General features: G+C 32.4%; 2 protein-coding genes across 2 annotated transcripts; one reads left to right on the forward strand and one right to left on the reverse strand.

The window, feature by feature from the left end:
- Positions 1 to 2,754: 2,754 nt before the first annotated feature.
- On the reverse strand, positions 2,755 to 13,324 carry LOC113403866 (N(G),N(G)-dimethylarginine dimethylaminohydrolase 1). The gene is made up of 5 exons (XM_026644489.2): positions 12,799 to 13,324; positions 7,988 to 8,090; positions 7,369 to 7,466; positions 4,465 to 4,692; positions 2,755 to 4,098 (listed from the first exon to the last, which is right to left on the reverse strand). Exons 1-5 carry the CDS (start codon positions 13,060 to 13,062, stop codon positions 3,991 to 3,993), a joined length of 801 nt encoding a protein of 266 aa, XP_026500274.1. The 5' UTR covers positions 13,063 to 13,324; the 3' UTR covers positions 2,755 to 3,990.
- A 1,424-nt stretch (positions 13,325 to 14,748) lies between these two features.
- On the forward strand, positions 14,749 to 22,445 carry LOC113403862 (importin-7). The gene is made up of 14 exons (XM_026644481.2): positions 14,749 to 14,932; positions 15,396 to 15,947; positions 16,046 to 16,230; positions 16,318 to 16,491; positions 16,625 to 16,770; positions 16,884 to 17,687; positions 17,775 to 17,998; positions 18,687 to 18,863; positions 18,935 to 19,071; positions 20,422 to 20,624; positions 20,774 to 20,913; positions 21,059 to 21,170; positions 21,451 to 21,594; positions 21,977 to 22,445. The coding sequence occupies exons 1-14, from the start codon at positions 14,849 to 14,851 to the stop codon at positions 22,030 to 22,032; spliced, it is 3,138 nt and encodes a 1,045-aa protein (XP_026500266.1). The 5' UTR covers positions 14,749 to 14,848; the 3' UTR covers positions 22,033 to 22,445.
- The last annotated feature ends 3,951 nt before the right edge of the window (positions 22,446 to 26,396 follow it).

Below are 26,396 nucleotides of genomic sequence, written 5' to 3' on the forward strand. Positions count from 1 at the left end.
TTTAATAAAATCTGGTCTTATCCATTTATAAGAAACCTCGGTGAAAAAATTAGCCAGTGATGAGATATTACTCATCTTTTCTAAAAAATACGACTATAGAAACATATATATTATTTGTTATTATTATTGGTCCTTGAAAGCGTCACCAGGCGAAATTCGTTCAAACTACAATACACTGGCTCTACGCTAAGCAACGTTGGCATCGATTTTAAAAATAAGCGCCATCTATCGGCATACAATATTTAATTTAAGAGAAAAGCAAAAGTCATACGTCATAGGAACAGGATATTTTTACTTATTAAAAAAAATATACATTCCTTCAAATCTTTTATTTGATAGAACATAAAAGTAACATACTTTCATTACAGTCATCACGTCATGCATCGTTTTGCGTATTTTGAAGAACAACAAAATACATACATATATGTATATTCGCCGAAAATAAAATGAATGTGGTAATTTATACTAATATTAATGCAAAAGTAACTGCGTCTGCCTGTTGCTCTTTCACGGCCAAACCACTGGGACGAATTGATAAAATTTGGAATGAAGCAAGCTCGAACTCAAAGGAACGTACGAGCACACAAACACACGCTAGTTTCCACGCCTCACCACTGACGATCGACCCCTAAAACGCGAACTAAGTCGCAACCGACAACTACTTAGTTTAAATAAAAGTCAAACACCACTCATAACATTTTATTGAAATTCTACAATACATACGGTATCGTATCATTTTAAGATTATTATTAACTATAATAAGTCAAGTGAAAAACATTTCACATAAACGACAGTTTAGCGTATGCGTAATACAATACTAAGATCCATTTGACAAGATTTTTCTTTTTCATATCAATACATTAAAATACTACATAAATATCTTATTATAGTGATTAAAATAATTAACGAATATTAATCATGACTACTTAAACATGATATATGCAAATTATGTTCTTATTTCGAACGTCGTAAGATATTAATTCAATTGTTAATTAAAAAACAAATGCATAATTTTCAGAAGAATCTCAAGCCTTTATCCGTTTTAGTTGTATTGATTAATATTACTTATACATTTATAACAGTACATTATATGTTCGTTCCGATAAATACACATCAATAATGCAATAATAGTTCAAGGAATGCTACTAAATACTTTAAGTGCATAATTAATACGTGACAGCTCTAAGCGACTTGTGCAAAATTATAATTATTATTTAAAATTCGAATACTGGCGGTAACACTTCCTTTTTTGTCTATATTTACCATAAAAAATATTTTTAATATATATTGTGATATAGTAAAAGTAGTTTAACTACGGTGGTACTACACTGTTGGGTCTAAAAACTATTGTATATGCCATTAGAATAACCTGATATAATTATGTATTATTGCATATTTATTTAAAAAAAAGGAATATGTCACCACAATAATTAATTAATTAATTACTAACCTTAATGGTTTACAAATATATTTAAAATAAGAACAGTGAATCGATTAAAAGTTCCGCTTACGCTAGATACACATGAATAATAATTAATTACAGCTGCTTATTAATTTTAAATAATACTCGAATGTAAATGTTATTCATTAATTAAATTTCTATTTAAAATTGTAACTTTAAATTAATGATTATTCCAATATTTTATATTTGCAATCTAAAACATCTAATAATATGTTTAACATCAAAGATTAACAACAATCAGACATCAAATTGAATCACATCAAGTTTTTAATTTTAAACTAGCAAGTGCTCTGATTGTGCAAGTCAAGACTATTTAAAATAGAAAAAAGCTGCTTTTGCTCGTAAATATATAAATAAATAAAAGAAATGTTAATTAGATTTTGTATAGTTGAAATATTTAAATAATTTGTCAGGTATACATTCAACTGTTTTTGATTTCGATTTCGTATGGGTAAATTTATACAAAGTTACCTTTCTTAGCGAGGGTCTACATCAAGAGTAACTATGCCATATTTCAAAACCTATTGATTCAGAGATCTCGACATATAAAGTTTATATGGAAATTTAATTTCCTACATAAGTACTGGCAATGTCATGTAGTACTGTCATGGGTAAATTAGAACAAAATATATTTTACACAGTTAAATTAAATTAATTAGAGATTCATAAAAGTTTACAATTAAACAAGTTTATAAGAAAACTAATAAACATACTTAACAATAATATATTAATAAATAATTTTCAATATATTAATTTGTAATCACAAGATACTTTAACATGTAAAATCATTGAAATTCAATCATCGATTATAAAGGTTTAGTTTTATCAATTTGTAGAAACGAAATATTAAACCTCCTTATATGTAATACAAAATAATCAAGTAGAATTATCTGTCCCTTTGTAAAAATCATAAATACTAAGAGCTAAGGACAATGTAAAACATTATAGTATATGTTTATTTTTATTATTTGACATTAAAATTATTGAAACGTTTACACGAAGGCGCTTTGTACATTTTCATTGAATATGAATTGCAAAACAGTGCTAAGTATTAAGCTTTGTGCGTTCACAGCGAACAAGGTGGCGGTCAAAATATAAATGACACAGAATAGAAAAACAGACAACAAATTCAAATAGTTTGATTATGTTAAAAAAATAATTAACTTTTTTATTTGTCCATTACATACACTATTGTTTTTTATTAAACTAATAGAATAAGATAATAAAGCTAAGAATATTTAAATGATTTTTAACGTACTGACGGACTCTTACTTAATTATGTCAACTGTCAACGTCAATGTCTCATTCAAAATTCAAAAATTGTGCCAGTGTAAAATGCGCCAAGTGTAAACGTTTAGTGTTGTATATAATAAAAGCTACCTTAAAATGAAAAGTACATAAACAGGTACACAGATATTATGCGTTTTGTACATATTTATTACAATGGAATATAATTAGGTATTGTTAGTTTAGGTATTTAAGGTTGATATTAAAACTAAATTGGGAATGCTTGAGATATTAATCCTACAAGGGAAATATTTTTTTATGAAATCTAAGTAAATAATTGTTATAATACTTCTAGTAGTTTTTAAAGATTTTCATATCAGTCTTGGAACTTAGGGAATGGAAGCTAAATACTAAATAGTAAAGATAGAATCATATTGATGATAATATTGCAAAAGCAACATGTCTTATGTAATATACATTTACTGATAAGTTTTAAGATGAATGTGTTTCTATCTTACATGAGGTAAAATGTAGTCTTTCGGTTTTGCGTGTTATCTAAAGGTTGAAATTTATTATCAAAAACGACCTCTTGTTTCATAATAACACTGTCATATTTTCAACATAATTACTCACAATGGGTAATGTTATTCTTTTATAATGAAATAACGAAATCTTTTAAAACCGAAGCATAGTTTATAAAATCCAAAATTGAAATTTAGAACAAAAGCGAATTAAAGCATTTTCAAATTTGTTTTATAGAATTCAAATTTTGGACTTGCTCCTTGAACACAGTTTAAAATTAGCCTTTTCGTTATACACGCAGTCTAGATGAGATACAAAACAGATGCTCAAAATGTAATAAGTAAAATAACCAGAAATTGACCAATAATTTTATCGCATTATATAAGTCGGGCCAATAAGCCCGCATATATTATTTGTAAATAAATACAAAATGCAACAAATTAATCTGTAACTTTAATCAATACTTGGCAGAAACTTTACGTTTCTCTCCTAGGCTCAATTACACTTTAATATTTATTCTAAATCGCAATAGCGGTACACAAGCTTAATTATTATTGGTCATTATGATGTTTTTTTTATTACCTTTTTATTCAATTTGCACTATTTATATAAAACAGAATATTATAGTATAATATTGAAATTAATATAAATGTTGCATTTGTGCCTGAAATTCCAACTCAGAATCAACATTGATGATGTTTATTTTAAATAATTGAAACATTTTTAAAGATCTGTTTTGTATCACATCAAGATATAAATTACCAGATGGTAATGGCAGCTTAAAGTTTCCTCACCAGGAGGCAGCAAGCAGTAAGTCCAGTAGAGACTTTAGCCAGTCCAGAGAAGCAAATAGATCGCCTTGCAAAGTCTATCTTCTCACAAAATACCTGAAACATTTTACACATATATTGAGTTTACAAGTTTAAAGTGTTGATCATGCAATGTGAATAGGATATAAGATGATAATTTGTTATTTATCTTTGTAGGTGATTTAATAACTATGCCTCTTATTGGTATGTGTAGGCAGACTGGCAAGTGGTTCAGCTGTTCATAAGTGTTCACCATCATACATAGAGGCACTACAAATAATCATTATACATCAGGCTTACCTGGCTTCCTATTCAATTGATAAAAATAGTAATAATATTGATAACAATCAAAGTTTATTCTTGCCACTACTTTGGAAGTTATCACAGACACCACGAGTTGTCAAAGCTTTGTTTAGCTAATTTCTTCAATAATTAAACAAATACCTTGAATGATTCCGGTATTTCTTCAATAGCACGGTGTATGAGAGTGCCATTCACATATAAGCAATTGGCTGCACCATTCTCCGGAACAGTGAGGGTCTGGTAAGTGAATGTAGCCTCCCTTTCGATTCTCTTCAGCATCTCTTGAGCCTCTTTGCTTGAAGCCACGCAGAGGATATCTGGTCCAGCCATGCTGAAATATCTCTTCAGGTGTCTTACACCTTTGGCAACCTGAAAAAAAAAAACATGGCATTAATATTATTCAGCTTAGTGTTTTGGTGTAATAGGGTTTTGTATTCTTTTTTAAATTATTATATTTGTATAATATACATATTATGCAAAGACATGTTGTATTTTATCTATAATTTTTATATTAGTTATTTAAATTATTTTAATCCACAAGATTATATCATCAGACAGCATCACTGATCACACATACTTGCAAACTATTACAAAATATTTTTACCGACTGCCTTTCTGAGCTCTTTTTTTACTGGATCATTGTTTCATTCAATTGGAGAAAATGATAGAAATGAATGATATGGAAGAGAAATCGGTAGATGAATGTTGGAATGAGATGGCCAGGCACATAAGGAAGGTCGCAAAAGACGTGTTTGGAGAGTTGAAAGGAAAAGGTCTGATAGATAGGGATACATGGTGGTGGAATGAAGAAGTGCAAAATGTACTGAGTGAGAAGAAAGTGGCATTTAAAGAATGGCAGGTTGTAAAAAATGTGAATACAAGTTTAAAAGATGAAAAAAAGGAAGTTTACAAGGAATTTAAGAGAAGAGCAAAGAAGGCGGTAGCAGTGGCCAGAGCCAAGGCACAAGAGAAGTTGTACAACTCACTGAACAGCCCTAGAGGCCAGAAGGAACTCTACCGAATTACGAAAGAAGGAGAAAGACGATCGAGAGATATAACACATATCAAATGCATGAAAGATGAGGCGGGTAAGGTGTTATGTAGAGATGAGGAAATAAAAGAGCGATGGAAGATTTATTTTGAAAAGCTTATGAATAAAGAGAATGACTGGAATGGTATTTTCCAAGAGGCACAAGTAAATAAGGGATTAGTAAGAGAAATAAGCATGGAAGAGATAATTACAGCAGTCAAAAGCATGAAAAATGGGAAGGCTTTGGGTCCAGATGACATACCAGTTGAAGTGTGGAAGGTGTTAAAGACTGACGGATGTATGTGGTTGACTTTATTCTTCAATAAGTTGTTGCATGAAGAAACCATCCCTCAAGAATGGTGCAATAGTTCGCTAGTGCCCATCTTCAAAAATAAAGGGGATGTACAGGATTGCGACAACTATAGAGGGATAAAGCTCATGTCACATACTATGAAAGTATGGGAGAAGGTAATAGAGAGAAGATTGCGAGAAGAGAGTGAAATTACCCAAAATCAGTTGGAGTTTATGTCAGGTCGAGGGACAATGGACGCTATTTTTGCACTCCGCCAATTGTGCGAGAAGTACAGACGTGCTCACAAGAACCTGCACATGGTGTTCATTGATCTTGAGAAAGCCTATGATAGGGTGCCTCGTGAAGTGTTATGGTGGGCATTGAAAGAGAAAGGTTTGCCTGGGAAGTATGTGGAGTTAGTCCGTCCTATGTACAGGGGATCCTGTACCTACGTCCGATCGTTTGCCGGCAACACCGACCAGTTCAGTGTGGCTGTAGGGTTGCACCAAGGGTCGGCTCTAAGTCCTTACCTCTTCCTGCTAATTATGGACGCTCTAACGGCGGACATACAGGAGGAGGCACCCTGGTGCATGCTTTTTGCCGACGACATTGTACTGGTTAGTGAAGATGGACCTGAGATCCAGAGCAGATTGGAAGATTGGCAACAGAAACTGGAGAATGTTGGCTTGAAAATCAGTAGAACGAAGACTGAATACATGTTCTGTGATTTCGACGGTCTCTCCGGTCCTGAAGCCATAGCGCTTGATGGCGTGGCCCTTCCAGTCTGCTCCGACTTCCGGTATCTCGGTTCACTCATTCAAGGCGATGGGGAAATAGATCGAACGGTGAAGCATAGGATTAACACAGGGTGGATGAAATGGCGGCAGGTTACGGGAACAATTTGTGACCCCCGTATTTCCCTTAAACTTAAGGGGAAGATCTATAAGACCATGGTCAGACCTGCTGTTCTATATGGATCAGAGAGTTGGGCTATAAAAGGGATGACTGAAAGACAATTGCATGTGGCGGAGATGAGAATGCTGAGAGGAATGTGTGGTGTTACGCGAATGGATAGAGTAAGCAATGAGTACATAAGAGGAAGTTTGAAAGTGGCACCGGTAACCGAGAAGCTATCCGGAAACCGGCTGTCTTGGTATGGGCATGTTATGCGGAGGAATGAGGACCATGTTGTGAGAAAGGTTTTGAAAATGGATGTGGATGGATATAGAGGTAGGGGAAGACCCAAGAAACGATGGATGGATTGTGTGAAAGACGATATGGTTAGAAAGAATGTTACTAGTGAGATGACGTCCGACAGAGAAGTATGGAAGAAGAAGACATGCTGCGCCGACCCCAAGTAGAGTTGGGATAAGGGCAGGAGGATGATGATGTCCTTCTTCTAAGATGGCTGTTAAGGTGCTAAAGTGCTTGATAGTACATTTATATGCATTGTGTATTATGTACTATTTTATAAGTTAGGAGATATAATGTTTGTGATAAAATTGTAACCAAAATCAAACATGACAAAATTCAAGTAGGCTTTTGGCACTTAGAACATAATTCTACAAGATTAGATACTATACAAACAAGTTAATTACATAAGCATGTTAATTAAATACAATATAATTGATTCTGCTTGATTTTAATATAAAAAAAAATATTGTTTTGTTGAATTATTCATATTACAATTTTTGTGACAAGTAAATGTAATTATTGATATTACCTTGATAGGTGTGCAGGGAAACTCAGGAAAAGCTTCAGCAAGTGCACAAGCCCCTGCTTCATTGCTTGTTTCAGAAATACCCACAAAGAATTCTCTCCCTAAAATCAATAGTAACAATGATTTTAATAAAAACTTTTAAAATGTTTAACTTATATTAAGGTAAAAATATTATTGAACATACAAGAATAAGAATTGAATTATTATTGTTAGAAATTGATTGTTTATTATATATATGGATTATCCTAATTTATAAAACAATATTTAACCACATAATTATAATCTGACCTAACTAATATAAATATTTCTAATATAAAATGGCTAGGGTAAATTAGGAATTAGTTAATTAAACCAATTAATTTGAATTAACTACGTATTTTTTTTTTATTATATGTTTATTTTGTACATTCAAAAATAAAAATGGACAGAGGTCTTAATCTAGCACAATAGTTTGTATCGCTATGTCGGTAAACCACTCAAATATCGATTATAATGTGCCACTAAGGGCCCATTCAATATGCTTATCTTCATAGGATTTGTATGAAGTCGGCTACCTAAATATCAGCATGTTAAATTTTATTTGAAAATAGAAACTGAAAAAGTAATATCAATTTATTATTACCTGTAAACAAAACATCCGACCCAGCAAGTTTTGCCTCTGGATCAGTAATTTCAATAATATCGTGACCAAGTTCTCCGAGAAACACATCTTTCAAAGCTGCCATCTAAAAAAAAGACAATAAAAAAATATTACAAGACTAACCTTTTGTTTTTTCTTAGGTTTTTTAAATGGAAAAAATGGGAAGCTTATCTTTTTCGCTCAATTTTTTTATATGTAAGTTTATTTCGAATCTAAGCAACCATGATATACTGATGTATCAAAAGATTTCGGAATATTAATTAATAAGGTAGGTATAATGATTATGTACACACTTAAATTTATTTCATAAGTTGTAATTATTGATATTAAATTAAACACTGCTGCATGTACATATGTATGTGTGTGTAAAATTAAAATCATTTTACATTTTAAACAAACAACATTTTTTTTATTCCTAAAAATATATTGGTATAAGTTGTATTATGAAATTTCTCAATAGTACATAATATATAATCTATATCTGTAAGCATATTATGTATACCATAAAGAATATGCAGCTGGTGTGCAGTAATGTGAGGCAAAAAATATTTACTACCAATTGTATTACTGAATGTTAGTAATGACCTAAAGCTAAACCAATTGAGTCCTTTGCTTTTATCCAAATAAATACATATTATGTAACATAACCTTCTCCTTTTTTTAAATTGACTAATAGGTTATGGCAGAATGGTGAGAGATACTTAAGGGTACATGTTGCAAATTAAAATCAACATCTTATATTATCAAAGTTTAGCCAACCATAGAATCAGCATTTGGGGAATGAATTTTGTTCTTTATGACAAAGAAACAATAAATAGATTTTAAGCCTAAAGTTTTTAATAACTAATTTGTTATATAACCTTAACAAATGACTTATATACTCTAGGGCCGAGGTGCAAGTACACAGGATAAGAGGCCAGTAAGCCTCTATATGCCTTTCATAATCAATATATTTTTCGACATTTTGTTATTTCTTTAACTGACCTTTCTAAAGGAAATTTAATAACATACATAGTCAATATCAGACAAGTACTCATTAACTATCTACCTTCTTTTAATTAACCATAAATAAGTACTTAAAGAATCATATATCAGAAATAACAAAGCCAAAGTATATATAAGTATACAATAAATATTACAAAGTCAAGGTGCGGTCCGAACGTGTCTCTGGCTGATGTTGACCTACTTTGTTACACTGCTACCCTGCAGCGCTATGTTCCGTACGCACATAAAATAGTCAGTCAGTTCTATCAGTCTAAATAATGACTGATAATGGAGAGGAATCATTGCGGTTCTAGAAGCTATAATAACTGCAATTTAATTATAACAGTGCCTATCAAAAAAGCAATGTAGTAAACAATTATTATCCTAATATAACTAATTAATTATAAGTTTAGCCTAGTTTTTCTCAATGCACCACAGCATTATCTATCTGACTATTCCTCTCTGCCGCTGGTTCAATATGAAAATAAATATTGACTATTCACCTACACTTTTATTTACACACATCATAATTTTAATGTAATTCATCTCTAGGGATATGAAGACCTACAAACTTTAAATTAGATTCAGGTTAATTATGCCAGGTCAGAGTAGTTAAGTAATGAGTAATAAGGTCTTGAATGTCATCACTATTATTGACTATTATGGTCATGAAACTGGAACTATAATTTAATGGACATGCCCATTTTTTCTATTTATTCAATGTTTGAGACCAATTATATCATTTTTATGCCTAAATATTGTAACTGCAGTCATATTACCTGACTTTCCTCTTTTTTAATATTAATATATGAAGAATATAATATTTTATTATATTTTAAAATTCTGGGTGTGCTCAACAAAATGACAAAAGCATAACTCTTATTAAAAAATAATACATCAAAATATTAAAAACATATGTATTTTTATAATCAACTTTACTTTGTACAAAATGTACAAAAACTATGGAATCAAACCCAGGTGAAAACTTTGAATTTAATTTGTGTTTATCATTATTCATTTTCAAGTATGCCTGGGGTGCTTCGTCTTGCAAAAGAGGAAATACAGTATCTAGTCTACTCTAAATCTGTGAGTGTGTCACTTTGTTAATGAAACAGCGGTAACACTTTTGTTACAAAGACTATTATATCTTTGTAATATTGTAATCTATTTTAATGATGCATATTTCTGATTAAGGCAAGCCACCAACAGTTAAATTAGGTTAGTTTAGCTAGATGGGAGGCTGGTCCGGCGTCGGGTAGGCTGCGGCGTCCCACAGGGGTCGGTTCTCGGCCCAATTCTGTGGAACGTCGGTTTCGACTGGCTCCTGCGAGCTCCCGTCCTTCCCGGGATGGGGGTGTTGTGCTACGCTGACGACACCCTCGTCACGGCGACTGGGCGGGACTTTCGGGAGGCGGCTCGCCTCGCCGAGGTCGGAACGGCTCTCACCGTGGACCGTATGGGAATGCTGGGCTTGAGGGTCTCCATATCCAAAACGGAGGCCCTCCTCTTCCACGGTCCACGGAAAGGACCCCCACGAGGGGCGAGTATCACCGTCCAGGGGACGGTGATCAAGGTGCAGGCCCAGATGAAGTATCTGGGCCTCATCCTGGACGGTCGATGGAGCTTCGGGCAGCATTTTGTCCATCTCGGCCCGAGGCTCATCAACGCCGCCGCCGCGCTCGGCCGCCTCCTTCCGAATGTGGGGGGGCCGGGATCGCTATGCCGGCGTCTCTACTCCGGCGTAGTGAGGTCGATGGCGCTGTACGGTGCCCCGATCTGGGTCGACGCCCTCACCGCTGACAACCGGGCCCTGCTGCGAAAGCCGCAGAGGGTCATAGCGGTGAGAGGCGTCAGAGGGTATCGTACGGTGTCGTGGGCTGCGGCGACACTTCTCGCGGGCGATCCGCCCTGGGAGCTCCAGGCGGAGGTGCTCGCGGAAGTGTACCGGTTCCGGGTCGAGGCGAGGAACCGCGGCGACCGTCCAGGGTCGGCGGAGGTCGGGCGGATCAGGGCTCTAGCCCAGCGAACCCTGATCGCCCGATGGCAGGAGGACCTGGGGTCACCCACGGCGGGCCTGGCGACAGTGGAGGCGATCCGCCCCCACTTGAGTCGCTGGGTCGAGAGGAAGAAGGGCACACTCACCTTCAGGATGACGCAGGTACTTACCGGGCACGGATGCTTCGGCAAGTACCTGCACGGGTTAGCGCGGCGGGAGGTGTCACCCTCCTGCCACGAGTGTGGTGCGCCAGTCGACACGGCGCTCCACACCCTGAGTGAGTGTGCTGCGTGGGGGCCCCAGAGGCACACCCTTGCGGCGACTATGGGCGGAGACCTCTCGCTGCCGAGCATCGTCAACGAAATGCTCGGTAGCGAGACGTGTTGGTCGGAGATGCGCTCCTTCTGCGAAAACGTGATGTCGCAGAAGGAAGCCGCGGAGCGGGAGCGGGAAGAGGATGCCGCTGCAGACCCGCTCCGCCGAAGACGACCGGGGAGGAGGAAGAAGCGCTACGCGCACCTTCTCCCCCCGCCTCAATAGGCGTCGCAGGGACTAGGGGGGGTCTCAGTACCCCGAGAACCCCCTCCAGGTGTTGGAGGCCCGCATAGGCGGGCCGACCGTCAGGGCGTCACGGTAGCATGCGTAAGCGATCCCGTGGCGCCCGCCGAAAGACGGAGAGGGTACCGCTGGTTTTTTAGTGGGTAAACCCGGCGTACCTGGGCGCACTCGGCGTCCAGGGCTCCGGGGAGTCCCACACACCCCCCCACCTTCCATCACGTGGGGGAAGCGCGTAACGCGTTTTTCCAGCGAGAAAAAAAAAAAAAAAAAGGTTAGTTTAGCTATATATTGCTGAACATAAAGTAAACTGAGCTGAGGTATGTAATATTACTAATGTAAAGTATTGAAGCCCACTCTACTAGGCAACTCTTAGGCATTAGAATAGAGTCTTTTGTTTTATAATTTCACAGTTATTAAAGGAGTTTCCTAATACTAACAATACAGAGTGCACAGGTGCTGTATTGTATTCTGAAATAAGAATACCTGCATAATATAATAGATCAATATCAAGAACTATTTTGTCCAATATATCCAAAATGTTAAAAAGTATATTTACACTATACTACTGAATGCATCTTTAAAAATTGCATCTGTGAAAATAAGTAGTTTGTTTTTATCGTAATATTTTTACTGTGATTTGATAAATATTCAGTTTTGGAAATGCTATTAATTTTTTTTTTATTATAACTACTAATAATTTTTTATCAAAATCTCAAATTATTTTTGTATTTTATTATGTATCAGTTTTATAACAAGACTATTTAAAAATGCCAATTTTTAAATGCATTATCAATGATTATTTGGCATAGGTAAAAATATTTTTTAAGTTATATCATGTTTTGTTTTATTCCCGAGATGAACCATAGTAACAAAGTGGGTGTTACACCCACAAGAACATTATTATGTATTTAAAGAGCTATTCATGCAGTGATTGAATGATTGATATTAGTCATATTATTTATCTTAACTTAGATTTAAAGATAAGTGGTACTGTGATACACTTCAATTCAATTACATTTCTAATCAGAATGTCTAGAAATAACATGGGTAAGTTGTTTATATGAAAATACTTACAATTTTATGTTAATACTACTGTATACACTAGAATGAAAATGCCATAATATAATATTTAAAATAACTTAGTTCATTTCAAATAATAGTAGTAATTACTAATTGTTGATCGAATGAACCAAAAAATCATATACATTCAGGCTATTGGACATAAAGAATTATATTTAAATAAAATTATACTTACAATAATCTCTTCAGTTGCTGAAATGGGTCTCGGCATGAGTACAATACCATGGCAAACTATGGCTAAATCTTCCAATACAATGTTTTCAGGGAAAAAAGCATCAGTCTCTATTTCGATGAGTTCTAGATTCAACTCTTTGAGTAATCTCAAGTAATAATCATATTGTCGTCTAGAATCATTCATGTCCGCCCGATCAGTGGCACGAAGAGCAGGAACCACTTTTCCGACAACAGCATGGGTATATTCGTGCATTTTAAAATCCATTTTTAATGCTTTATTACGAGAACAAATTTAAATACACTAAAGTTTAATACCGGCGACCACGATTTTTTTTTTATTAATATTGACGATACAATCACTGAAACCAGATTCGACCGCGGCCAATTTCAAATCAATATCTAATCAATAAATTATGAAATATCCGTCGTAATTTGTTGTCGACTTTTTCTATATGTAATGGGTAGAATAGACATTTATTATTTGTTTTTTTTAACACCAGACATCAAGTATTCTAATTTCTACTTCTTTGACTCAGAGACATTATATTATGCGACAGATCGAATTCATTGACATTGATATAAATAATACCATGCAACACCAAATAGTGTTGCATGATATTAATTAACGAGAATATACCAAAGATAATAATAGAATCACTACATATTACCTATATAAGGATATCTTGGACAGTATTTATAAAGTTTTTGATATAAAAAATGACAGTATTTCTATGGTCCTTAAACATTTTTCAGTGTGTTTTTACACCGCCAGTTTGAGCGATTATTATACTACCGTCATACTTCCTTCACCCCTGATGTTTGCATCAAAGATATCACTACTTTTTATTGAAAATAGATCGATATCTATCATTAAAATAGTTAAATTTGTTTAAATAGTTCTCTTTAGTGATCAAAACTTCCTACGATCTGGACAATTTATTATAATGTTAATAAATCCAAAAGTAATCATACCTTTGATTTTTCATAATATGTGAAAATAATTTGTATTTCCTTCTTCAGTTTCTGGCCATAGAGTTGAGGTGGCATTTGCTAGCGCTGGCCTGCAACACGCACGACCTAATTACGACGCGACCCTAATTATCTTACATATAATAATACGTAAAATGGCTCATACATACATAGGGAGACACGAAACAGGAAAATGAGCTAAGGTAATGTTTCAAGGTTCCCGGCTTTTTCAAGGTCAAAGCGCTTAAAATATTTAGGTTCACAATTATTATAGAGCCACCCGGATCCTTTCCTATTACAGTCAATGAATAAATATGACTGGCTTTTTACAAACAATCTTTTATTTATCATTTTCTTAGTAGTTTCTTAATAGTAAGCATTATACGCTCAACCAGTTCCGTCATAAGCACAACAAGTGCAAGAAGTGTTCTAGCGATCTCACCTCCCACTAAAATTATTTAAAGGACCTTCTGGGACCTTTTAAGAGTGCCTTACCTATAGTCAGAATTTACAAGACATGGCAATTCAAGCGAGGCACCGGCAACGCGTGCCAGCCGGTATTTTTGTACTTCCTTCACCATGGGTTGCGTTTCAAGACCGACCTGCATTGCTTAAAATAAAAGATCAGTTTAAAACTTAAAAAACGTGTTCAATATTAATATAATTCAGAGTCATTTGTAATTTATAACTAATGGAATTCTCTGACGACTGTATGAGTCTTGGTATTTGATTTACCACAAAATTAGATAAGTAAGCAAACTCACTTTCGCAATATTAGGTAGGATAAAGTACATAAGTAAGAAAAAATGTATTTTCATTGTATACTTATAATTAAAATCCTTTTTTTTATACATTTATTCTTAAAATGTTTTTAATTAATATATCATTATAAATACACAATTTAGTGTTTTTATCACAAAGTGTAGTTCCATGTTTATATTTTCTGTAAATCACGTGACCAATCTTCTAAACTAACCAAAGACAAACTGTCTTTTCTATCCACGCCCGGCGGTAGCGGCTCATGTCCTCTATTGAAATTTGAAATATAATTTAATAAAAAGTTTAATGTTAATCACGAAAACATGGACACCAGAAAGCTGACGGAAATACTGCGCGCTACCATTGACCCAAATCAGAGACAGCAAGCAGAAGAACAGCTCTCTCAGGTACATCGCATATTGTCATCCACATGCTCGAAAAATTTACAATGCGACCAATTTGCACAGTTCATTAGTGACTATGATATGCCATTGTGCTCATGCCTTCTTAATTTTTGTAGACAATGACATGCCGCGCTATTCTAATTTCTTTAAATCATTTTATCTTTTAAATACATTCATTACTTAGTTGCTTTATGCATCGTATATATAACCTGGAAGATTCTCGATTTGACACTTTGCATATGGCATACCCCGCTGTAATATATGAGAATGAGATTATTTTAACCACACAACACGAACATTTAGATATTGTAAGACAACATTTGAATTTTAAATGTACTAAAAATAGATAAAAAAATTCAGATCTGTCTATTGATAAAAATCTTCGTGAGACTAACGTATACAAATAATTCAGACACACCTCTTTTGTACCTGAACATATAATTATAATAATGAAATAATATTTCAGATTCACAAAATAATTGGATTTGCTCCTACATTACTACAAGGTGTTATGCTACATGAGGTGTCAATACCAGTACGTCAAGCTGGAGTTGTTTACTTAAAGAACATGATAACATCTGGATGGCAAGAGAAGGAAGCAGAGGATGGGGAGCCAATACCATTTAGCATTCATGAACAAGATCGTGCAATGATCAGAGATATGATAGTGGATGCTATTGTCCAGGCACCTGATATTATAAGAGTACAACTGTGTGTTTGTCTCAAGACCATAATAAAAAATGATTTCCCATCACGATGGACTCAAATTGTTGACAAAATACACATATATTTACAAAACCATGAGCCAAATAGTTGGATGGGAGCTCTACTATGTCTATATCAGCTTATCAAAAGCTATGAATATCATACAGCTGAGAAAAGGGTTCCACTCATTGAAGCCATGAACTTGTTATTACCGATGATGTACAATCTTATTGTGAATCTCCAAGCTGACCAATCTATGGAATCTGTTCTGATACAGAAACAAATACTCAAATGCTTTTATGGCTTAATAAAAGTAAATTTACTTATCTTATTAATTTAAATTTTTAAATAAAAATATTATAAATAATAGAAAAACTTACATTGCAAATATTTTCATGTTTCTATTTATAGTACATTTTGCCATTGGACCTGATCACTAAGGAAATTTTCACCAAATGGATGGAAGTCCTGAGGTCAGTAATGGAGCAGCCTGTACCAGATAGCACTCTTGAAGTTGATGATGATGAACGTATGGAACTGCCTTGGTGGAAATGCAAAAAATGGGCTGTACATACTTTATACCGTTTATTTGAGAGGTAAACTTATTTAAAACCTTACAATGATAGTAGTCTGATTAATTAGTAATCATTCTATCTTATATTTTTATTACTTTCTCTTCCTAGGTATGGAAGCCCAGTTAATGCACGTGATGAATATGCCCAGTTTGCTGAATGGTACTTAACTACATTCACAGGAGGAATTTTAGAGGTTTTGCTCCGAGTACTGGATCAATACAGGAACAAAGTTTATGTATCACCAAGGGTATTGCAGCAAACTATCAGTTACATAGATCAGTGGTAAGTTAAATACAATACTCTTTAACAGAATTTTATATAATGCTTAGTATATAGAATGTTAGGAACTTTTATATATTTATTACAATAATATTTTATTGTGTGGTTATATAATGTTCACATATTTTGTTCACAGTGTGAGCCATGCACATTCCTGGAAGTTATTGAAGCCACACATGTTTGCAATCATTCAAGATGTTCTATTTCCACTTATGTCTTACTCAGAGGCTGATGAAGAGCTTTGGTTCACTGACCCTCATGAGTACATACGTATTAAATTTGGTAAGCTTTTTGTATTTATCTATCAATTATTACTTTTTGAAATCTATAAACCCAAATGATTATTTATGTTGAAAATTTAATTTAATTTTATTTTTTTTATTATTTTATTTTAGATATATTTGAAGATTTTGTGTCACCTGTAACAGCAGCACAGACATTACTCATATCTTGTTGTAAAAAAAGAAAAGATATGTTGGAGAGAACAATGCATCTCTGCATGCAAGTTTTAACGAGTCAAAGTGGGGAATATGGACCAAGGCAAAGAGATGGAGCCTTACATATGGTTGGAACACTAAATGACATCCTCATTAAGAAAAAATTCTACAAAGAAGAAATTGACTCTCTCCTTAGTCAATATGTCTTTCCTGAATTCCACAGTCAGCTAGGTTATATGAGAGCTAGGGCTTGCTGGGTTCTACATTGTTTTGCTAGTGTTCGGTTCAAGAGTGAACCGCTTTTGATTGAGGCTGTCCGATACACTGTCAATGCACTACTTACTGATGCAGAGTTACCAGTTAAGGTAGAAGCAGCTATTGCCCTCCAAATGCTCTTAACATCCCAAGAGAAAGTGCACAAATTACTAGAACCTCAAGTTAAGGCTGTCACAACAGAATTGCTACAGGTTATCAGAGAAACTGAAAATGATAACATAGCAAATGTTCTCCAAAAGATTGTACCACTATACACAGAGCAGTTGATGCCTATGGCCTATGAAATTACAGATCATTTAGCAACAACCTTTAGCAAAGTAATTGAAACAGATTCTGGAACAGATGAAAAGGCAATCACAGCTATGGGTCTTCTAAACACAATGCAAACAGTACTAAATGTAATGGAAGATAATCCTGAAATAATGGCACAATTAGAAAAGACAGTCTTAAGAGTTGTTGGACATATTCTACATCACAATATTATAGGTAACTTTTTCATAATTTTGATTGAGAGTTGTGATTATCTTGTATTAGATCACGATTATTTTTAATAATAAAACTATAATATTTCAGAATACTATGAAGAAGCAATGACATTATTGTGCAATTTGACTGCAAAAACAATATCGGAAGACATGTGGAAAGTGTTGGAGATGTTGTATCAAGTTTTCGAAAAAGAGGGTTTCGACTACTTCACAGACATGATGCCAGTACTTCACAATTACATCACTGTTGATACTAATGCATTCCTGTCCAATGAGAATCACATACTTGCTATGTTTAATATGGTCAAAGCGGTAAGTTAATTAAAATATTAATTGGGTTATAATAAGTGAATTAGTATATGTTAGTTTCTTAAGTAGGGTGCAGTGCGAGTGCAGAGTGTAGACAATTTATGTTAAATTCACTGTGTGATGCAAAAATAGTTAAGATGTATATTATAAATTACTTTTAGTGAAGCAGCAATATCACTATCACTATAGTTATCAATTCAATATTTTACTTAAAATGCAATGCGAATTCTTTTAATAAATACAATTAAACCATTTATTGCTTATTTTCACATATAATATAATTGCAATATCTATATATTTCTTTATCTATTTTCATTGGATATATAGTTGCATATTTAGATGATATAAGCTTCATTGGTTGTACCTAATAGACATGTTGTCAATAAACCTTGAGATGTATGTATCAATGTCAAATCAATTCTTCTGATTTTCATTTAATGATGCAAATCAGATGAAACATTTATTAGTGTACATTTATAAAACTCTATTTAAGATTTAAAATAGGAATCCTTAAGAATGTATTTTTTTAATTTAATTAGTAGTAGTGGCAAAATTGCAAGTGAATGTTCTGTTGCTGTTGCAATGTATTGGTCCTACGGCTGTCATGATTAGATTAATAACATTTTGATAATACTGTGTAACCAAAGCGTCTTAAATGAGCGGAGTCTTAAAAAAAAATTTGTTTGATCAGGTGCTTAACTCGGATGCTGAAGATGAATCAGAGGTATATGCAGCAAAACTTCTTGAAGTTATAGTTCTTCAATGTTCTGGAAAGATAGACCATTGTCTTCCATCATTTGTGGAACTAGTTCTGAGTAGACTTACTAGAAAAGTCAAGACATCTGAACTTAGAACTATGTTACTACAGGTACTATCATTATTACATAATATTTTAATGTATATTGAGAATTGTTTTAATATAAAACATTTTTTTACTAGGTACTGATAGCCATCCTGTACTGCAATCCACATCTGCTGTTCACCATTCTTAATAAACTTCAAGAGTCTGTTCCTAATGCGTCTATCACACAACACTTTATTAAACAGTGGATACATGACACAGACTGCTTCATGGGGTATGTATTTCTAAGTAGTAACATATGTTCAATAATATCAATCTATTAGATTCATTAAATTAACTACTCATCATAGATATAAAACAGGCATCATTTGTTGGAAATACTACTGCATTTTACAAGCAATTGGCAACAATATGGCTTCTTTGTATGTAGAGCCAGATTGATATACAAGCATTCACATGTATTAATATAGGCATTTTTATTATGTTCATAGTAACGAGAATTATTAAGTTTTATGTTTATCTAATATTGTGTTAAAATGACTTAATAAAATATTTAATTATCAATTTATAATCTTAAAATCCTAAGTTATACCATCATATTTATGGGGAACAGCAGTAAGACATATGTACCAGTCCTCGTGTTAATAACATTTCGAAAAATGTTCAAAAAACGTAGCGTAATATGTCGTTAAAGCTGTAACTTTCAGCTACATTTATATACACACTGTATGTGTACCGCTAGTAATTTGTGCGCCGCTACAGCCATATCTATTGGAAATATTGGAAAAAGTTATAAAATTTTCGTCATGACTAAGCAGCTTAAGCTGTCTTTGGGTCTAGAACGAACTATCTTCGATAAGATTATGGGCAAAAAAAGGACAGTACCAAAACCTTCGTTACTTTCGGTTAAGTAAAATTTTATGAAAATATTTCAACAAGGCCTTTAAACATACGACTATATAGATAAACCCTTAACCACAGTGCATTAAATAATAGCACTCCCATAAGACGAATAAAAATGTTGTGGCCTTTTTTTGGCAATCTGTATTAATAATTTGTAAAATGTCACGTAAACCAGCTGTTTTTGTCTAGCTTGAAAGAAAATATTTGTGTTCTATGAGGAACCGCAAAGATTTCCTTGAATGTTAATTAATTGACTAAAAGGCTAAGATAGAAAAAACTGCATTTAAATTTATGCAGTCATTCCTAAATATGCTGCAATCTCCTAAATAAACAGCTATATTTACTGATTCCCTAAATGTTACTCTTTTCGGTCCGATAGCATGTTACGATAGCATTTAGCACAAATTTGTTTGTAAAATTGATCATCTTCAACAGAAATAGCAGTCGCGTTTTTATCAAATTTTGGTATTGGCATATCTGATTGTTCAGACTCCAAATTTGCTGCTTGTATTCAAGCATGAATTCAATGTTTCAAATTATTATAATTCACATACATGTTCGCCACTTTAGAGCATCCATTCTGTAAGTACGGATGGTTAAAATAGACCTACTATGGTTACCTATTTGACACTACAAATAATGATTTCTTATCATTTACCTGAATAGTTGTTTTTCACAGATAACTGTAATAAATTAATAACACTTTTCGTTTTTGTTACAGGCTCCACGATAGGAAGCTATGTGTGCTCGGTATCTGCACTCTACTCGAAATGGGACCACAAAGACCTAACCTTGATGAAATTTTGCCTAAAATTCTTCCATCATGTTTGGTACTGTTTGATGGCTTAAAACGCGCATACGAAGCCAGAGCCGAGGCTGACGAAGACACATCATCAGAAGAAGATGATGGAGATGAGGATGAAGGTAATATTTAGCTGAAAATGTATATAATTTTCAAATTTTTTAATATTTATCATTTACAAAACATAGACCAGTATTCTCTGTAACTGTTATGGTTGGTTTAGTTAAAAAAAAAAGTTTTTTAATATACTATATACTTATATTGTTTACAGAGGTGCTTTCTAGTGATGATGATGATATCGATCAAATGAACAATGAGTATTTGGAAAATCTCGCAAGACAAGCGACAAAAAATAGTGCACAACAAGGCATCAATCTAACTGCCAAGATTGAAGAATACGAAAGTGACGACGTAAGTATTGAATACCATAATAGCTATAATAATTATTAAAAAAAATAATGTCATATTTATCCATTATCGGAAATCTTCTTATTTTATTTTTTATATCAATTATTGTAATTTAATGGAATGTATGAATGAAAGCTTTTGTATGTAGGATGACGACGATTTTGAACCAGACGAGACTGCTATCGAGTGTTACACGACGCCACTCGACGAGAAAGATTGCATTGTTGATGAATATATCAAATTTAAAATCACACTGTCAGGTAAGACTAATAATCAAATTATTTCTAGATGATATTAATTATGACAGTGAACAAACGGATTCAAATGATTTTATCAAGTTCTTATGTTAAAACTTTTGGATGTCTCTTTTCTGAAAAATTTTAAAACCTTATAGAAAAGTTTATTGAATTTTTGATAGACTATGTATGTATAATCATTAACAGTCAACATAATTGCATTCTAACTGGTGGCGGAAATTACACCTAGATTGATTTTTGTAATTGATAAAAATGATGACAGTTTTTTTCTTAAATTTAACAGCTTTATCGACCAGTGAACCAGCACTTTATCATGCACTGACCAGTGTTTTGACTGAGGAGCAACAGAAACAGTTGAACACTGTTTTTGTATTAGCTGATCAGCGTAAAGCCCAACAAGACAGCAGACGCATTGAACAAAGTGGTGGTATGTATATTTATGCATAAATCAAAAGCTATAGCTAAAGAAGAGCAACTATTTTTAAATCCGAGCAGTTTAGAAATTATTACTTAAAGCGTAAAAATGACATTTTACAGGCCCATTTCTCGGGTATTACAATATAACCCAACCAAATTATAATAATATTGGTTTAGTTGATTGTTCATCATCATCAATTGTAAATATTTTATTGATTTTTGTCAAGTTGTCAATAATACCAACCGTTTTAATTCTATTCGGTGGAGATGGGTGCTCAACGATGTTTTAAAACTACCCTTGAAGGACAATATAAGAACACATACTTTACTCAAAGCTATTTTTTTAATGTTACAGTTAGAATTGAATTTATATTTAAACTTATTTGTTCCAGGTTATTCATTTACTGTTCCTGCACAAGTACCTACTACATTCAAGTTTGGTTCATAAATTATTTTAAATAATATATCAATGCATTATTTAAATCATTTCGTGGAAATAAACTGTAGATCATTAATGATATTAGTAAACCCACACACACTCTAGTTACTTTAAAAATCTATTTCAAAGTAAATAATGTTAAGTTATTATTATGGCCATTAATGACCTACATCCGGTGACATAAGTCTATGTTATAGTCTATTAGCGTATAGAATGCAGTTAAAATTAGTTAGGGAGCTGGCTTTGTATCTCTGTGTTCATAAAAATGGCTTTTGTATTAATTAATTGAAAGTCGCATTTGTTTTATTTTGGTTTGTCACTTCTAAAATACTTTAAAGGTTCTATAGGTAATGAATTTACAGAAAGTAATTATGAAGATTGTTTCTTTTTTTATTATTATTATAATTATAAAATATGCAAAAGTATATGTAATTATTTTTTTTTTTCGTCATCATCCTTAATATATTCTTCTTTATATCTTGGACTTTCGTTATATTAAAACGAAGTATCGAAATGTGATTTTTTTATCACAATTCAGCTGCTTTACATTAAAAAAAGACAGATGCGATTATAATGTTATTTGTAGCACTTTTGCTGGAATGGTAGATTTTATAAAAAAAAACTATCGAAACATTGAATTACAGAACATAACACTATATAGCTTACGATACTGAATACTGTTCATATTATTTGTATGTCTTTTAAAATCTAAATTATATCGAGTTTTTTACACCATGTCAGGTAGCGATAAACTAAATTAGTGTATAACTTGGTAACTACTGATGCTATTTATACTGTTCCATAAAATTGTATATAGTATACTGCGTCCAAATCCCTAGCTATATAAAACGCAATTGGAATATATAAATGTCATCAAACTAAATGAAATTATAATAATTTTTAAATTAATTCTTAACTTACATTTTTGTTAGAATATGATTTATAATAAACTCATTTAGAAACATTGCTTAATATGAAGGGGTTATAATATATAAAATAACAGAAAATATTTAGAGAAATGTATTGCTATGTATTAACACAATATTATGCAATACCTTTAAATTTTTCTATTATTTTATATGTATTCGTTTTGATATATTTCTAAATATGTATATATACAAAACTACATCAATAATTATTTGACTAGTTTTTACGAGTAATGAATTAACGCAATTATTTTAAAATCTAATTGATCACTCTTTGAAGCTATAGCATTCTTAATGCAAATACGACTATAGAACATTATTAAACATAATGAATAAATCTAGGAACAGACGATTTTTTTTATATCCATTGGTTTTTATACCTACAGGCTTTTGTTTAAATCGCTTTGTTCTTAGGCTTGTACTGTACCGATTTTGATAACGTTTAATCAAGAGTTTGCTTTGAAATATGCAAACATTGTACAACACTAGACAACTTTCAAAGCACTTGGACTTCCCTAAATCCTTTATAAATTAAAAAGAATAAAATGGTTTAAAATAATGTAATATTTACTGAATTGTTAAATCTCTGACAATACGTTTTTATTGATTCGAATCGCACTTATTAAATTTATATCGACAAAATTATGAAAAATAGAGGTTTTTGTTACGTTATAGGTATGTATATAAACAGTTGTTACCTAAAATCTATGAGCAAACTGTCTTCCAAATGGTTGAAGTTACATGCAACATCTAGTCGTTTATATATTTCTATGAGTATGTTAATCTATTTAGGCCTAAATTCCATGGAACCTAAACTTACCCCTGCTAGTTTAACTAATAGTAAAGATAAACAGATTAAAAACTAAAATAACCTTTCTAAAAATAACTCGGTTTGATGCTGTGTGCTAGGTAATATTTTGACAAAAACTAAATTTTATAAAAAAATGTTAGTGACTTTTCATATTATACAGGGTTATTGGTAATTCGACGTATTCCCGTTAGGAGGTGATAGGGGTGACTATTTGCGATAATTTTAACACCCATATGCATGATGCAAAAGTGAATCTAAAAAACGTGATAACTCAAAAATGGTTCACTTTTGCATCATGCATATGGGGGTTAAAATTATCGCAAATAGTCACCCCTATCACCTCCTAACGGGAATACGTCGAATTACCTATAACCCTGTATATTTTCAATATACAATTGATTATTTAATATTTTTAAATAACGAGTTAAGTACTTTTAATAACAGCAATAAATAATGCAATAAGTATTTATAAAAGAAGCAATTAAATTTAATACCTAAAGTGAAAAGGAATTGATACACAAACATTTACTTGTTTATATAAAAAAAACATTTTTGATCCTTATTTTGATAATTTATAGTAATAATGGCATCGAAAGTTTTTACAGAAACTTTTTTATCTATAGGGAAGGTTCCAAGACAGTACGACGAACGACTATCTCTATGTCCAAAGACCATTTGTTAAATTATAATTAATTAAATACACAGTAATAACAATGCAATGTAATTTTTTTTTTACTTGAACAGCGACTATGTTTTCATAAATAAGGCAGTAGATACTCTTGTAAACTGAATACTGGATACTAATTGCATGTCTAATTTTTAGTCACTTATGTATTTACGATATTATATTCAATATTTGTGACGTTTAATTATGTGCTTTTATGTTTGTTTATTTCTATTATACAAAATATAAGCCAAGCATGAGTACATCGTTATAATAAGTGTGAAAATCAAAAATCTTGTGTTGTTATATGAATTTAAAGTTTCTTACTGTTTGTGGTGTAAATCTATACATAAGTATAAAAAAAAATCAATGGAACGAACTGTTTTTATATATTTATGCGTATTTAATATGTAATAACAGAAACGCTATAAAAGAAGGATTTTCCAGGCGTAAAGAAAAATGAAAAAAGAAATATTAAGTTTGAATAATTTATAAAAGTTGGTATTTTATAATGGGAAATTGTGACTTTTTTTATTAAAGTAAGAGAAACACATTTTCATGAAATTCATAATCACAAATCGTTTAATTGTGTTGTAGGTGCTTCATGTTGTAGAAAATATAATGCGCATATAATAATAATGTGCTACCAACTTCCTAACTATTAGGATTTCTAAATGTGTGTGTTTTAGCATTAATCAACTCTATATAGTAGACGTACTCTTAATGGGGATGTGAGTATAATATTCTTACCTGTACTGGTATCTTTTGTTTCACATCATTTATATTTCGCCAAATTGTTAGTCGAGATTGTAAAGAAAATCATCATCCATGTAATGGTATATTCTCTAGCAAAATGATTTCATCATGTATTTTCGTGTGATAATTCGAGTCCCTAATTTTAAGATATCTGTTGCTTGACTTTTGTTTTCATTTTACGTTATTTATCATAACATAAGTATATAAATTACACTGCTTAAAAAAACTGCTGAAAATTGCTAAGAATATCCGTTGATTAATGTGAACCCTTATGTTATTCGGTTTTGCATTTTTTTTCACGATCTGAATATATAATTTCTTGTGATTTATGAAACTGTAAATTGTCTAATATAAACTTCAATAAACTGCTTTGACGTATAAAATAATGTAATTATTACTATCATCCAATTACTATTTCAAAATATTTTATACATTATTTCTACGAAGTTAATTCTTTTGTTACACCATACTTATTTTTTATATAAAATGGTATTAAGCATATAATTTGTTTTACAAAAAGTCTTATTCATGAAAGTAGATCCCAACAGAAATGAAAAAGTTTATTTTTTAATTTGGTGCTGTGTGAGAAAAAAAATCATCGCCAACTTTAAACTACGTAAGATCTTATTATAATAACTGTGTTTCTACATTATGTTACATATATCCTTATCAAAAAAATGATGTGTATTTTCATTTATCAACCATTCATTTAACCTGTAGCAATATACATACTCTGATGTTTACATTGTGAAAATATATTAATTATTATTTGTAGATAATATTATATTAATATTCTAAATGGCTGCTTAGATGTATACATAATTACAAAATAATCTGTATTTTTAATAATTAGCTTTTCATTTCAATCTCCCTTTGATATTTTTGGTAATGAAGAAAACACAATAGTTCTCTATAAGTATTATGGTGCACTTCAAAAATAAAATAATGCAAAACAAAAAATAAACACTACGTTTGACTTTCAATGTTTCCATAATAAGCCGATAAGTAATACCTTCTTCATACGTCAATCTTAACATCGGTATCATCTTAATATAATACCTACTTAATAATATATTAATCATATCTTACAAGTGATGAATCAAGTGAGCATATAAAGGTTCACACACGGCTGCTTTACAAGTAGGTCACTCAAAAGTGGATAATTTCAGCCCCTTGGTACTTACAATAATATAATTTTATATGTTAAAATTGAAAA

Source organism: Vanessa tameamea, chromosome Z (genome assembly GCF_037043105.1).
Source record: "Vanessa tameamea isolate UH-Manoa-2023 chromosome Z, ilVanTame1 primary haplotype, whole genome shotgun sequence".
Classification (NCBI taxonomy): Eukaryota; Metazoa; Arthropoda; class Insecta; order Lepidoptera; family Nymphalidae; genus Vanessa; species Vanessa tameamea.

Excerpts from the sequence above, each read along its gene's own strand:
- LOC113403862 (XM_026644481.2), top strand. The coding sequence starts at position 14,849 with ATGGACACCAGAAAGCTGACGGAAATACTGCGCGCTACCATTGACCCA. Across the intron at positions 14,933-15,395 it reads CAGAAGAACAGCTCTCTCAG|ATTCACAAAATAATTGGATT; the intron begins GTACATCGCATA and ends ATAATATTTCAG. Across the intron at positions 20,625-20,773 it reads TGATGGAGATGAGGATGAAG|AGGTGCTTTCTAGTGATGAT; the intron begins GTAATATTTAGC and ends TATTGTTTACAG.
- LOC113403866 (XM_026644489.2), bottom strand. The coding sequence starts at position 13,062 with ATGGATTTTAAAATGCACGAATATACCCATGCTGTTGTCGGAAAAGTG. Across the intron at positions 8,091-12,798 it reads CAGCAACTGAAGAGATTATT|ATGGCAGCTTTGAAAGATGT; the intron begins GTAAGTATAATT and ends TCTTTTTTTTAG. Across the intron at positions 4,099-4,464 it reads AAATACCGGAATCATTCAAG|GTATTTTGTGAGAAGATAGA; the intron begins GTATTTGTTTAA and ends AAAATGTTTCAG.